At 50.3% G+C, this 15,726-nt stretch overlaps 1 protein-coding gene across 1 annotated transcript in view; it reads right to left on the reverse strand.

The window, feature by feature from the left end:
- map4l (microtubule associated protein 4 like) overlaps positions 1–15,726 on the reverse strand; it is a gene marked incomplete at its 5' end in the record, with an annotated part of 43,224 nt that overhangs the window by 22,833 nt on the left and 4,665 nt on the right. The window contains 3 exons of the mRNA XM_084458292.1: positions 2,597–3,670; positions 5,458–5,700; positions 6,213–6,326. Of these exons, the coding sequence (XP_084314418.1) occupies positions 2,597–3,670; positions 5,458–5,700; positions 6,213–6,326 (1,431 nt within the window). The remainder of the gene's footprint in view (positions 1–2,596; positions 3,671–5,457; positions 5,701–6,212; positions 6,327–15,726) is intronic.

The following is a 15,726-nucleotide window of genomic DNA, read 5'->3' on the forward strand; positions in this document are numbered from 1 at the left end:
ACACACACACACACACACACGCACACACACACGCACGCACACACACGCGCATGCATACGCGCACAGATATACACAAACACGCGCATGCGCGCACAGATATACACAAACACACACACACGCACACACGCACGCACGCACGCACACACACACGCGCATGCATACGCGCACAGATATACACAAACACACACACACACAAGGGCACACGCCTGCACGCACGTACACATATGCATGTGTCTATATATAGATGCACACATAGATCACCAGCTATAAAAAGAGGGGCTGTGTGGCTTATGCAACGGTGAAAAGTCACATCAATATTATATTATGCAGAGGACAGAGAAGACAGGAAGAGAGGGAGAGAGGGAGAGAGGGAGGAGGAGGAGAGATTGAGGGAGGGAGGGTGGGAGGAGGAGGAGGAGGAGAGATTGAGGCAGGGAGGGAGGGAGGGAGGGAGGGAGGAGGGGAAGAGGCTGAGGGAGGAGGAGAGATAGAGGGAGGGGGAGAGATAGAGGGAGGGGGAGAGATGGAGGGAGAGATAGAGGGAGGGGGAGAGATGGAGGGAGAGAGAGGGAGGGAGGGGGAGAGACGGAGGGAGGGGGAGAGATGGAGGGAGAGAGAGGGAGGAGGAGAGAGGGAGGGAGGGGGAGAGATGGAGGGAGAGAGAGGGAGGGAGGGGGAGAGATGGAGGGAGGGGGAGAGATGGAGGGAGAGAGAGGGAGGAGGAGAGATGGAGGGAGGGGGAGAGATGGAGGGAGAGAGAGGGAGGGGAGAGATAGAGGAAGGAGGATAGATGGAGGGAGGAGGAGAGAGAGGGAGAGATAGAGTAGAGGGAGGAGGATAGATGGAGGGAGGAGGAGAGAGAGGGAGGGGAGGGATAGAGGAAGGAGGATAGATGGAGGGAGGAGGAGAGAGAGGGAGAGAGAGTAGAGGGAGGGGGAGAGATGGAGGGAGAGAGAGAGAGAGGGAGGGAGGGGAGAGATAGAGGGAGGGGGACAGATGGAGAGAGGAGGGCAGATGAAAAACAAAGATGGTGGTTGAGAGAGAGAGGGATGGAGAGATGGATAGAGTGAAGGAGGGTGCTGATGAGATATAGAGAGACCAGTAGATGTCTCTCCTCCCCTAAACATACTGTCGCCAATCATGTCCATAGAGTCCAGCAATGACAGATTATGGATATAACTCAGGAACTTTATAACCAATCACAATGTCAGAAATAGAGAAATTTGCTTTATGAGCACTGATAAAAGTAGTTATACCATAACTGAAAATATATGTAATAAAATATATGAGCATCAACACCATTGACCCTGCACAGTCACAGACATGACGACAGCAGGCCTTCTATTGGACGAAAGGACTGAGGCGGGACAACTTTGCTCCCTCTCCATTGGATAAGCTACCAGTCGGCTGACATGAGTCATTTTCCTTGACAAGGAAAATACAGTATACAGTCTTTTGTGCAAAACATTGACTGCGACATTGAAAAACCTCTACGGTCGGTCGTCAAACAGAGTGTAACGTTTGACATGGAATTTCAATAACTCTTCGAAAAAAACAAACGCTTGAGAAATGGGACTCACCTATTTGGTGTTGAGTGGACGTCGGCAGCGGTAGCACATGTGAAGAGGACAGAAGAGAGAAGACATTTTCCGTCATGTCAATGTCACCGTTTCTAAACACACAAACCAAAAAAAAAAGCAACAACAACTACCACGTACAAGTAAAGCTTCTGAGTTCTACTGAGAAAGAAACGTGTCAACACGTTTCAGCATCTCAAAGCGAAACACGTGAGCTGTGTATGAGCTTTAGTGCCTGATTGCTACTCCGCTGAATTTCAAAATTTTGACAATTTTGAGAGCAAAAGTCAATGGTTCTGAAAGACAATCAGCATCCACCAGTCAGGGGTAGCGTGACATAGAGACAGATAGAGACTCCTCAGTCAACCTCTCAGGCCTATCCGAGGAATACTGTGGCAGAATCGTTTTAGTGAAGGAGGGGGGAGAGGTTTCTTAAGAGACAGAGACAGAAAGAGAGAGAATCACACTACAAACCAACATCCCTACATTAGTGTAAAAGGCTGAGTCAAAGTCGGGAAAGTTAGAGAAGTTAGAGGTGCTCGGCGCAATTCAGGGTTTGAAGCATTTGAGGCTCGGCTCTCGCTGAGCAGAACAAAGTCGCTCGGGAGTCACAGGGTCCTCCGGAGCGTTAATACAGCGTTATTACAATGTCACTGCAGTGTTACGACAAGGGAGGAAGGGGCCCATTGATCAGGATGACCAGCAAAAACGACTCGATCAGATGCGTAGTTATACATAGATCGTTGTTATCATCAGCTGCCGACACAAAGCTACAGAGATAGCCAGGCAGGCAGAGAGAAAGCCTAGCCAGCCAAGACACACACACACACACACACACACACACACATTCAAACTACAGAACAAGCCTCAGCTTGTTGTTATTACACTGTTATGACAGAGACAAGCGGGCCAGACAAACAGCAGCCCCGGTAGTCAGTCCACAGAGCCATGCACTACAGCCATCCACCCCCAATAGTGTCTAGCTAGAATGTCCCCTCTTCAGTGTCAGTGTCACCAACCTTCCAGTGGGGGGAGCTGTGGTGCCCGGGGATCCTGGTGCTCTGTGAGGGCGGGGGGGGAGGGAGGGGGCGGGGCAGGGGGCGGGGCTGTGGGGATAAAGGGCGGCGCCGTGGGGTTCAGGCCGGAGCCGGCCGTAGCAGGCGTGGGGGGTGTGTCAGGCGGTGGGGCGTGGCTTAAGAGAGGAGCGGTCAGGGTGGAGGAGGAGGAGGAGGAGGCTAAGGGGGTCGTGGACGGAGGGTTGAGGAGCGAGGAGGTGTGGGAGGGGGGTGCGGGGGTCTGGGTGAAGGGGGCGGGGTTGACAGGGGCCGCGCTGGCCTGGGAGACGGGGGTGGTGGCGGGCGTGGTCTGGAGGACAGAGTCTAGGAAGGAGAAGGTCTGGGAGACGGAGCTGAGGCCCGGGGAGCCAGGGGCGGCGGCCTGGGGCCCTGGAGGCCCTCCAGACACGGCAGAGGGCACGGGGAAGCCGTCCACGCACATGGGCTCGTAGGGGCGGGGGGAGGCGGGCGCCGGGCCGCGCCCGGGGGGGGCGAGGGGGGCGGCGGGGTCCGGGAGGAGGCCGAGGCCCCCGGCGAGGAGGGGGGCGTGGGAGGAAGGCGCCCGGCTACTTTCACTGTCAGCGAGAGGAACGTGGCCGGGGGCCGGGGGGCCGGCGGGCTCCGGGGGGGGCGGGGCCCCCCACTCCTCCGGCAGCTTCATCCGACTCTTGCTCTTCCTGCCCCTCACCCTCCCCCCGCCCCCTCCGCCTCGCCCCCGGATCTCCCACTCCCAGGGCTCCTCCTCCTCCTCCTGCGGGGAGGAGCCAGGGCTGAACGCCGCGCCGTCCTCTGCCGCCGCCGCCACCTCCTCCTCCTTGGCTTCCTGTCTGTCCAGGAAGTCGTAGACCTCGTCCCGGGGCCGCCTCTTCTTCTTCTTCCTCTTCTGCTGCTTAGCCCCGCCTCCCCCCCTCTCCTCTCCGGACCCCCCGAAGGGGCTCAGGGGCTCCGAGGTGGAGGGGGAGCTGTCGTCCACGGAGCCTCCGGGGGAGAGTGGGGGCGCTTGAGGGGCCGGGGGGCTGGACGCCAGAGGGAGCCCCTCTTCATGGCGTACAGAGAGGAGGAATGAGAGTCACTGACCAGGTCATCATAAAGCCAACTGTCCCCATATCTCAATAACAACGTTAACTGAGATGTTGGAGGACACTTACTGTAGGTACAATTAAGCTGGATAAGTTGGTTTGAAGGCATTCTGTTCAAGCCATGCTCACTTTAATTGAACTTTACCAAAGAAACTGAAAAGTATCTTATTCAAATACAATTTAAGATGTTATTAATCAACTGTGAGATGTAGGGGTTATAATTATAAATAAAAGAGTTAGAGCTTATCAATTCAACCTCTATGATCTTAAGAATAGGATGAGGCCAGAACCTACAGTATGCACTTGTTACTTTTGGGCGTACAGACTAGCCAATGACAGTGTGACGTTTGCACTGCTGTCAGTCAAGTAGCCTATCAGGTGTGATTCTCTCTGGCTGGGGGGGGGGGGGAGATGGGAAATGGAGTCTTCTACACTCCGCAACAGGTCCTCACATGAGCCAACGAGCAGAGGAGTTCATGCACTGTATGAGTGGCATGCAGGCTACTGTACAGACACCAACACGGACTGGTCTGAATACACACGCTACAGGCAGGACCTGGGACCGAACAGAAGAGCTACTTCGGGTGCACTTGATTTGGCAGCTTTTGGTGCAATGGAACCGGTGGAGGTATCTCAAAGACGCTAACGTTGCCCACCAAGTTCGCCAGGCAAGTTTGATCAAACGCACCCCAAATATTTGAACGTATGTTTCCACCCAGGTCTACCACACATTAACAATGGATATGAGGCAGGACATCAGGTGATCAGGAAAGGTTGTTACAAACACACACGAATACACATACACAAGCACATACACAAATACATGACATGAAATAAAATCATACAACTGCACTGTGTGCATGCAGCCTTTCAGAAACACAAACGACGAGCCAGTCAAAGATAACAAGCAACGGATATCACTGCATGCACTTCTGTCTGAGGTAAAGAAACTTCATTCTAGTTTCTCAGTAATATCGTCCCTGCTCCTCTACTTCCTGTCCCCCTCTGTCTCCTTCTCTATCTCTCTCTCCTCTTCTCTCATTTCCTCTCCTCTTCCTCCTCTCCTCTCCCTCACCTCCTCCTACCTTCTCTCTCCTCTCTCCCCCGACACCCTTCCCCTCTCCTCCCCTCCTCTCCCCTCCTCGCTAATCGGTCACGATAATAAATCCTCCTTTTCGTTCCAGGGCTGAGAGCGCCTCCCTGTTCTACCTCCTCCAACTGATTGATGTGTCTTTAACTGATTTCTGTCACCATTTACTCCGCGCCTATAAACAACCCTGCAGTGGGCTGGAGGTGGCGATTATCCTCCGTGTTTCATGCGCTCAACTGTGATTCAGAGCGTTTTAATATGGAGTCAGGCCTTCAGCCACAGGCAGTCCTACTGGTTGACTCACTCAGAGAGCTGGAGAGGTGGGGAGGTGTGTGTGTGTGTGTGTGTGTGTGTGTGTGAATGTGCAGTCTATACTCTCAGAGTGCGCAGCTGCTTTCTACTGAGGTAGCTGAGTTAGCGAGTAACTACCAACTAATACCACTAGCTGGCCTGTAATATATATTTTAAATGTATATTAAGAGTGTAAACAAAACAGGAAGCTGTGTATTCAAAACACATCCCTTCAGGATGACTCAAAATTATTTGGTTTGACTGTATTTTATGAGTTTGAAATCAGTTTTGGCGGTTAGTTGGTCTCTCTGCCTGTCGCCACTCCCACCCATGCTGCTCTGTGTGAGACAACCAGGCCACCGTACCTGATTGGTCCAGGGTGTTGTGGGCAGGACCAGAGGGGAAGGCGTCACTTGGTTTGAACGCAAGGGCCGCCGGGGCCGGGGCGGGGACCTGTTTGGGGGACTCGGAGCCAAACAGAAGGGAGGTCTTCTGGGGTTCGGCCACGCTGGAGGAGAGGCCTGTCTGGAGGGGAGCCATGCCTCCTCCTACTCCTCCTCCTACTCCTCCCATGTTCATGCTCATCATCATTCCTGACTGGGAGAAACCTGGAGAGGAACGCAGATCACTGATATGTACCTGTTATCTACACACCATGGGTTCAGTTTTGACAGCAAGATCATCAATGATGATGTGTTCAAGAGCCTGGAGAATACTGTAGTAGTTATTAAAATCTTGACCACAAATGCTACAAATGCATCGATTGGTGCCATAATGTTGTTTCCAACCACTTCTGCATTGGCGTATTGAGTCATGTCTCATAATGTTCATATGTATATCATGCTTCTAATGACTACAGTTCCCATAGTGCAGTGCGTTTTGACTGATCAAAGACCTAAGAGAGAGTCAGGCATGCTGCAGTCCTTTGTCTTGCTCTGGCTCCCCCATTGGTCAGACATGCCCATCAAAGAGACTGGACCTGGGGGAGGGGAGGGAGAGAGGGAGGAGAGAGAGAGAGAGAGAGAGGAATGAGATATAGAGAGATCCAGACGGAGACAGAAACCATAAAGAAACCATACAGACAGACATACAGTTAGTCAAACACCCGCGGAGGTCTTACCCGACATGTAGTCGGTGTTGAAGGCCGTTTGGCCGGGCGAGCAGGGGCGTTTCTCTCCCTGGGGCTCCTGGCGAAGCATGCCTGTCTGGCCTCCTGACATCAGCAGACCAGAACCTTCCAGAACACAGGAGAGAGACAGACAGCAGCGTTAGGACCTGGTATTATACCAAGGTCTACCACAGGAGAGGGACAGACAGCAGCGTTAGGACCTGGTATTATACCAAGGTCTCAAATGGAGAATAACGTACTCCCGCACACACTTTTTCTCTGCTTTTTAATCAGTCAACGTTTCGGTTTTCTACCTTCATCAGGACAGATTTTACCAAGGTCAGATTATACCAAGGTCTACCACAGGAGAGAGACAGACAGCAGCGTTGGGACCTGGTATTATACCAAGGTCTACCACAGGAGAGAGACAGACAGCAGCGTTGGGACCTGGTATTATACCAAGGTCTACCACAGGAGAGAGACAGACAGCAGTGTTGGGACCTGGTATTATACCAAGGTCTACCACAGGAGAGAGACAGACAGCAGCGTTGGGACCTGGTATTATACCAAGGTCTACCACAGGAGAGAGACAGACAGCAGTGTTGGGACCTGGTATTATACCAAGGTCTACCACAGGAGAGAGACAGACAGCAGTGTTGGGACCTGGTATTATACCAAGGTCTACCACAGGAGAGAGACAGACAGCAGCGTTAGGACCTGGTATTATACCAAGGTCTACCACAGGAGAGAGACAGACAGCAGCATTGGGACCTGGTATTATACCACAGGAGAGAGACAGACAGCAGCGTTGGGACCTGGTATTATACCAAGGTCTAGAGAGACAGACAGCAGTGTTAGGACCTGGTATTATACCAAGGTCTAGAGAGACAGACAGCAGTGTTAGGACCTGGTATTATACCAAGGTCTAGAGAGACAGACAGCAGCGTTGGGACTGGTGATATTCAGTACCCAGATCTACCACAGGAGCAGTCTGCCACTCAGACTGAATTGCCATTTCATTCCACTCCATTATTCAGTCTGAAAGTGCTCCCATTGAGGCCATTTCCTGAGATCAGCGTTGCCGAACGAGTCCTCAGAGGTTCGTTCATCCCCTAACCAATCACATCGCCAGGTTCATCCCCTAACCAATCACATCACCAGGGGTATTTCTAGGATTCAAAGACATCAGGAATGTGCACACTTGGCGCAAACCACAACATTTTACCTACAACAAAATAGGCTAATTCACTGGAGGAGATAAAATGCCTGGTTACATTTTTAAACCTTTTATATATATATATATATATATATATATATATATATATATATATGAGAGAGGATAGAGGACAGAACTAAACTGGGTGGGGGGGGGTGCGTCGCCATGGTTACAGAACCAGATGAGCAGCATCTGAGGTTTCCACGGCAACCCATTTCAGGTCATGAATGACTGGCGTGAAAGCCCAGCTCAGTCAGACGGAAGCACTGAGAGCTGCTCCCTCACACTAGAGCGGGAACCGATAGATAGAGATACTTTAGATAGATAAGATTCACTTTTACTTTAGATAGATAAATACTAGATACTTTAATAATAATCCCCGTGGGGGAAATGTGGGGTTTCAGCAGTGGAAAAGGAACAGCAGCATTGGGGGGAAAAAGTACATCAGAATAGAGAGTATACATGAGATAATATACATAATAGATAGAATTAAATTACAAGAAAACTACAAGAAAAAAAATACAGTATGCATACAGTAAGTATAGGATATATACATACATACATACATACATACATACATACAGTTGTACATGCATCTGTAGGGACTAATGTTTTGTGGACTATTGTGACCAGTCAATAGAGTGTTGTCTTCTGAAATGTTAGGATGGACTTCAGTTTGTCCCTCATCCTCCTCTCCACCACAGCCTCCAGGGCTGTCCAGTTGTTGCCCCACAACAGAGTTGGCCCTCCTCACCAGCTTGTTCGGCTTGTTTCACTCCCCAGACCTGGTGCTGTCTCCCTAGCATGCAACGGCAAAGAACAGTGTGCTGGCTACCACAGACTGGTAGAACATCCTCAGCAGCCTGCTGCACACATCAAAGGACCTGAGCCTCCTGAGGAAGAACATTCTGCTCTCTCCTTTCCTATAGAGGGCCTCAGTGTTGTCAGTCCAGTCCAGTTTGTTGTTCAGGTGCACTCCCAGGAACTTGTATGAGTCCAGCATCTCAATATCCTCCCCCTGGATGGTAATAGGGGTTGGGGGCCTCTTGCAGACTGTAAGAATCCTAGGAGGAGTTTGTCGTTCTTCCTACGTATGAGAAACTAAGTCCTACTCTCAAGTGTCAAGCCCTTTTTATCGTCATCGTCAGCATAAAGTGTTATTTTATGACAAACATCTCCGACTTGTAGCCCATATATAGAGGATGTCGTTCGAATGGCCTCGGCCAGCGGCTCAAGGACCAATGCAAATAGTAAAGGTGACAGAGGACAACCTTGTCGAGTGCCTCTGTATGTAGAAAAGTATTCTGATCTTAACCCATTAGTTATAACGGACGCTTGAGGATTATTATACATTACTTTAATCAAATTCACAAAATTATTACCAAGACCATATCTCTCTAATGTGTAAAATAAAAAAGACCACTCAACTCTGTCAAATGCTTTCTCTGCATCAAGAGAAAGCACTAGACCATCAACAGATTTCTGTTCAAAGGCCTGAATGACATTAAGGAGACGTCTGACATTGTTAGTTGAATTACGGCCTTTTATAAATCCTGTTTGATCTTCTTTAATTAGGACAGGCAAGATGTCCTCTTAGCGAGTAAATAGGATTTTAGAAGGCAATTTTCGGTCCACATTTAAAAGGGCTATTGGTCTATAGGAGGAACAAGGACAAGGACAAGTGATATGTTAGCCTCCTTAAGACTCTGTGGTAATTCTGCACAGGAAAACGAGTAATTAAACATTCCAAGTAATGGCTCTAAAAGCAAGTCTTGAAACTCCTTATAAAATTCACTACAGAACCCATCAGGTCCTGGTGACTTCCCACTCTGAAGGTTTTTAATAGCTTTGATTACAGCACCTCATCTCTTGTAAAAGGGCCATTAAGAAGACTTTTCTGTTCTTCAGATATTGTAGGGAGATTGACCTGAGCAAAGAAGTCTTCCATTAACTGATGCACATCACTTGTCTGTTCAGAAGAGTACAAATTTGTGTAGAATTTCTTAAAGCTGTCGTTAATTAATTTATTTTCATATACCTTATTACCCTCAGCGTCCAAGCCCTTTTTATAATTCGAACCGTGGATTTACCACCTAAGCAGCGTTAAGATTCAAATTAGGATGAGAGTAAGCATGTCATAACAGGAAGTAAATCTCAGAGTGGAGTAATGAGGACAGAGAGATGCATGGCACAGCTAGGTCGGTCTCTGGGGATCCTCCTGATACCAGGGCTGGTCCTGCTCTGGGATCTCTGTACACTCCAATCAGCACACCTCCTCCACAGCACGTACCTCCTCCATATGCATACGCACACACGAAGACACACACATGCACACACACACACACACACACACACACACGCAAACACACATAGACACAAACACACAGGCACACGCGCACACACACACACACACACACACACACACACACACACACACACTCACACTCACCCAGACACACACAAACACACATAGACACAAACACACAGGCTCGCACGCACGCGCACACACACACACACACACACACACACACATAGACACAAACACACAGGCTTGCACGCACGCACACACACACACACACCAGGCATGTGCACTCATAGACCTCAAGGAGAGGGCGAGGGACCCTGCCTTTTTCGCCTCTCATAGAGAAGTGCCTTCTTTCTGCAGGATTTACTTTTTTATATATAAATACATTCCTGTTGCTCAGTGCCTGCCCTGCCTAATCGATTTTGATGAATCAAAATATCCGGTTGGAAAATAATTTGTTACTCCCGGGCGATGCCCTACCTACCCTCTCTCTTGTTTTCCTAGCTACCGCAGCGCGCACACTATGAGCGAAACAAATGCACCCGCACACGAAACAAACACACCTGTAAGCTCGCACGATAGGCACTCGATAGTCGTGAGAGTCAGTCAGTCGAGTAAAAGTCTTTTTGAGGCAGACAGGCGTGTTACAGGTATGTGGCCACAGGCTAACATATTGTGTCGGTAGCTAGTTAGCTAATGTAGCCTAATATTAGTTAAGTAACATCAGCTCTCTCTCTCTCTCTCTGTCCAATTAAAGAAAATAGGTTAAATATTCTCTTATATCACCATTAAACAGTAACAGAACAGTGCAATTTTGATTGTAGGCTTCTAACTTAACCATTCATCATACTACTGGATTAATATAGGGTAATAAAAAAAAAAAAAGCCTCTTCATCACAATGGCCCCCACCCTCTACTGTGACGACTCTGTGACAGGAAAGCCTAGCAGGTACAGTTATCACAAATGAACAGCCTATCTAATATAAGGAGGCCTACTTGTTACCATCAGCTAATGTTCTATAATGAGTGGGCATACGGACTAATCGACTTAAAAAAAGTTACAGTGCAATTTCAATTGTAGGCTTCTAACTTTTGCTATAGCTCATAGTAACTTGTTTAGAAAGGAGATGCACTTGTGAGTTCTGGAAAGAAGTACATGTAGTACTGACCTACAGTACAGTGACTTTGGATAAAATCGTCTGCTAAATTACTGTAATGTACATTAGGCTAATATCACTCACAGCAACATAGGATATGGAGCTAGGTGATTTGCTAACTGTTTATGGCTAGTAGTAGCCTACTTTGTTTATTCATTTACATTACATATTTTGCTAATTAAAAATGTGCTCTTTTTTAAACTTTCCCCCCTGCCCCTCTAGCATCCAGTGCTGGTCCCTCACACACACACACACACACACACACACACATGCATGTGCTGTGTCTGTGTACTCTATACTAAATAAGATTCACCTCCAAAGGATACAATTCCAACAATAACACACAGATCTTGAAATAGAGACACACCATTTGAAGACAAACCACTGCACGGAGCCCCGCTCTAATAAACTATTCATCGTTTTCCTCACATTGATCTCAAACAGCCTCATGGCTCCCTTGGCATCGTACTGTATCACCCAGGCGATGATCTGATGGATTCAACAGGACAACTGGACCGCGTGCTGGGGGAATTCTGACCACTGCTTCACCGTCCGAACCACAGAGAAATCCCCTGGGATCCCGTGAAGAATCAGAACTCGGTGATGACCAATGGTGACACGGCAGAACTCGTTGACGACCAATAGTGACACAGCAGAACTCAGTGACGACCAATTAGTGACACAGCAGAACTCGTTGACAACCAATAGTGACACGGCAGAACTCGTTGACAACCAACAGTGACACAGCAGAACTCGGTGACGGCCGACGGTGACGCGGCAGGATCGAGAAAGCGTGAACGGACAAAAACCACGGCCGCAGACGCGAGACGTTCCGCGCCTTGTTCCTCGGGGTGACCGAGTGCAGTCGCCTATTCACCCCCTTCCCTTCAGACCAGCAGGCTGTTCACCCCCTTCCCTTCAGACCAGCAGACTGTTCACCCCCTTCCCTTCAGACCAGCAGGCTGTTCACCCCCTTCCCTTCAGACCAGCAGGCTGTTCACCGCCTTCCCTTCAGACCAGCAGACTGTTCACCCCCTTCCCTTCAGACCAGCAGGCTGTTCACCCCCTTCCCTTCAGACCAGCAGACTGTTCACCCCCTTCCCTTCAGACCAGCAGGCTGTTCACCCCCTTCCCTTCAGACCAGCAGGCTGTTCACCCCCTTCCCTTCAGACCAGCAGACTGTTCACCCCCTTCCCTTCAGACCAGCAGGCTGTTCACCCCCTTCCCTTCAGACCAGCAGGCTGTTCACCCTCTTCCCTTCAGACCAGCAGGCTGTTCACCCCCTTCCCTTCAGACCAGCAGGCTGTTCACCCCCTTCCCTTCAGACCAGCAGACTGTTCACCCCCTTCCCTTCAGACCAGCAGGCTGTTCACCCCCTTCCCTTCAGACCAGCAGGCTGTTCACCCTCTTCCCTTCAGACCAGCAGGCTGTTCACCCCCTTCCCTTCAGACCAGCAGACTGTTCACCCCCTTCCCTTCAGACCAGCAGGCTGTTCACCCCCTTCCCTTCAGACCAGCAGGCTGTTCACCCCCTTCCCTTCAGACCAGCAGACTGTTCACCCCCTTCCCTTCAGACCAGCAGGCTGTTCACCCCCTTCCCTTCAGACCAGCAGGCTGTTCACCCCCTTCCCTTCAGACCAGCAGGCTGTTCACCCTCTTCCCTTCAGACCAGCAGGCTGTTCACCGGCCTCTCTGTCTCTTTAACTGCAGCCAGACGGCCTTTGAAGCAGCAGCGTCATGCAGCGGCCATGTCTGTCTTTGTGTTCAGCCTGGGGAAACACCATGACCTACCCTTCCTCTCTCTCTCTCTCTCTCTCTCTCTCTCTCTCTCTCTCTGTCTTTCTTTCTCCCCCTCTCAATCACTCACTCTCTTTCTTACTCACTCTCACTCCACCCCTCCCCCCTGTGTCTTTCTCACTCACTCTCTCTCTTTCTCTCTCTCTCTCTCTCTCTTTCTCCCCCCCCTCTCTCTCACTCTCTCTTTCTCTCTCTCTCTCTCTTTCTCCCCCCCCTCTCTCTCTCTCTCTCTCCCCCCCCCTCTCTCTCTCTCTCTTTCTCCCCCTCTCAATCACTCACTCTCTCTCTTACTCACTCTCACTCCACCCCTCCCCCCTCTGTCTTTCTCTCTCTCTCTCTCTCTCTGTCCTCTCTCTGAAAGCTTACATAAAGACATCTAATTTAATCCCAAAACCAGACAGTCTACGTCGGGTCTGGCCCGACCTAACATCAGACCCCACAAGAGGGCAAGTATCTCTTTACATACTAGGATTTGATGTAGTGAAAACAGAAACCATCGAACTCACCCCCAAAACGCCTCAACACAGTAGAGTTCAGGAAGGCGACTGCTTGTGTATCCCCTCAGAACATTTCTGAGGGTCTTTATTGGCCACACAGGGCGACACAGCACACACACACACACACACACACACACTCACACACACACACTTTCAGTGGTCGACGGTGGAAATTGTTTTCTGCATTTCTTCCATCCAAGCCGTCCTCCTCCAGGGGCAGCCAGGAGCAGTGGGCAGCCATCGTTCATGGCGCCACGGGGACCAAGTCTAAGTGCTCAGTCCAAGTCCTGGTCAGGGACCGGACTGAAGAGCATCTTGTTCTTCTGCATGTTTTTCGTAATGGGTTATTTGGGAGGAAACCCTTGTGAACACGAAGAGATCTCCACACAGAAAGGAGACCTTGCTGCTAAGCAACAGTACTAAGTATTGCGCCACCGTGCTGCATGTGAGCGATTTTGGGGTTCAGTGTCTTGCTCAAGGGCATTTCGGCACAATGCCAGGAGCTGGGATCGAACCGTGGGCCTTGCGAACCCCAGACGGCCGCTCTACCTCCCGAGCTAAGTGCCACTACGTGTACTGTACTATATGTATGGGATTTTATTTTCTGTCGCAGTTTCTAATGAGAATCACTGAGGCCGAGCCCTCAGTGGCTCAAGTTAAATCAAATATCATCACATAGTCTCGCGATACCAGACAATCAGAGATCTCCCTCTACCAATCACCTGGGGATTTCTATTCAAGATGGTCGCTAGAACGGCGGCGAGGACTGCCGCTAACACACCTACGCCTTGAACTTTGGATTGGTTCTGTAAAGAACATGCAGATGTTTGTTTGTTTGTTTGTTTACTCTTGGATTGGTTCTGCAATGCAGTTGTTTGTTGTTGTTGTTTATTTTTAACTCTACTTGTTTCCACCCAGCTTTAGCGAGGAAAGCTGGGAGAATGTCCTCGGTCGCTCTCAGCGAGGCGTCTAGAGACTGACTGGCTTTGACAAACTCCAGAAATAGAACCCAGCCAGCAATAACACAGGACGGGGAGGAGCAGGGGGAGGGGAGGACAGGAGGTGCAGGGGGGAGGAGTGGGGTGGGAAGAGGTGATGGGAGAGGAGAGGAGAGGAGGAGAGGAGAGGTCGAGTGGAAGAGGTGATGGGAGAGGAGAGGAGGAAATGAGGGGAGAGGAGAGGAGAAGAGGGGAGGGAAGGGGGGAGGTCGAGTGGAAGAGGTGATGGGAGAGGAGAGGAGGAGAGGGGAGGAGAAGAGGGGAGGGAAGGGGGGAGGGGGAGTGGAAGAGGGAATGGGAGAGAGAGGAGGGAAGAGGAGGAGAGGAGGGAAGGGGAGGAGGGATGAGGTGTGTTGGTATTATCTTATTCCAGAGGTCTTGAATTAATGATGAATGTCACAACGACTTTGTGAGGCTACTGGAGTTTCACTGCACCAGTTAGCCTGTTAGCCTGTTAGCCTCTCACCTCGCTTAATATGAACCTACCAGCTGTGATTTCCCTCACTTCAGTCTCCATCTGGTTTGGGTACGTCCTGTTGAGTTGCTCGACATCAATTAACACATTTGGGAAACACTGAAATACAGACTGTTTTGACCTTGAAAAGCACATAAACAGAAGCGATGGCCGTCTGTCTCCCCATGGGGGCAACCAGCCTCGATCCACACGCCTGCTGTCCACACCTCTCTACACGCACCAATCACATCATACACAGGATACAGTATCTGCTGAATTCAGCAAACACACACACACACACACACACTCTTGCCCTGTCCCTCTTGCTCACACACACAAGCACACACACAAACACACCCTTGCCCTCTCCCTCTTGCTCTCTCTCACACACACGCACACACACATGAACACACACACTCTTGCCCTGTCCCTCTTGCGCACACACACAAGCACACACACACACACACACACACACACACACACACAGACACACACACTCCACCAACACCCCTTCTTTGTGTGTGTTGTGTTTTTGATGAGCTCACCAGAGCTGTAGCCGGCTGGCTTGTATTGATGTTCCAGTGCTGCAGTCACATGCTAGCGTACCGCAGAATCCTGTCTAATACTACTAGTACTGCAGAACCCTCCAGTATCCTGCCATACCATGCTACCGTACTGTAGAACCCTGTTATTCTGCGATATGGTACTGCAGAACCCCCCCAGAACACACCGGGCCGACGCGGTAAACCGGTCATGGAAAAACCGACCGGTGCAGCGCGGTTTGACCGGGAGCGGCCAAAAGTGCCAATGTAAAAAAGGTCGTATTGAACTACGGTACCGCGTACAGGCGATAACTCGTGCCAAAGTCTGTGGAATCATATCACTTCTCCACTGGTTGAAATGTGCTGCTCGCCACAAAGGCACAAGGAACCACTTGACTTGCGGTTCACAAAAGATAAATCGATATCTTCGATCTTTACACTGTCTGGTGGCTGAGTGGTAAAGCTCTTGGGCGTAGCTCAGGAGGTAGAGCGGCCGGCCGGGGATCCCAAGGTCCTCGGTTCGATCCCGGCTTCCGGAGTGTGCCGGAGTGTCCTTGAGAG

Source organism: Borostomias antarcticus (assembly GCF_949987555.1).
Source record: "Borostomias antarcticus genome assembly, chromosome: 24".
In the NCBI taxonomy this organism is placed as follows: domain Eukaryota; kingdom Metazoa; phylum Chordata; class Actinopteri; order Stomiiformes; family Stomiidae; genus Borostomias; species Borostomias antarcticus.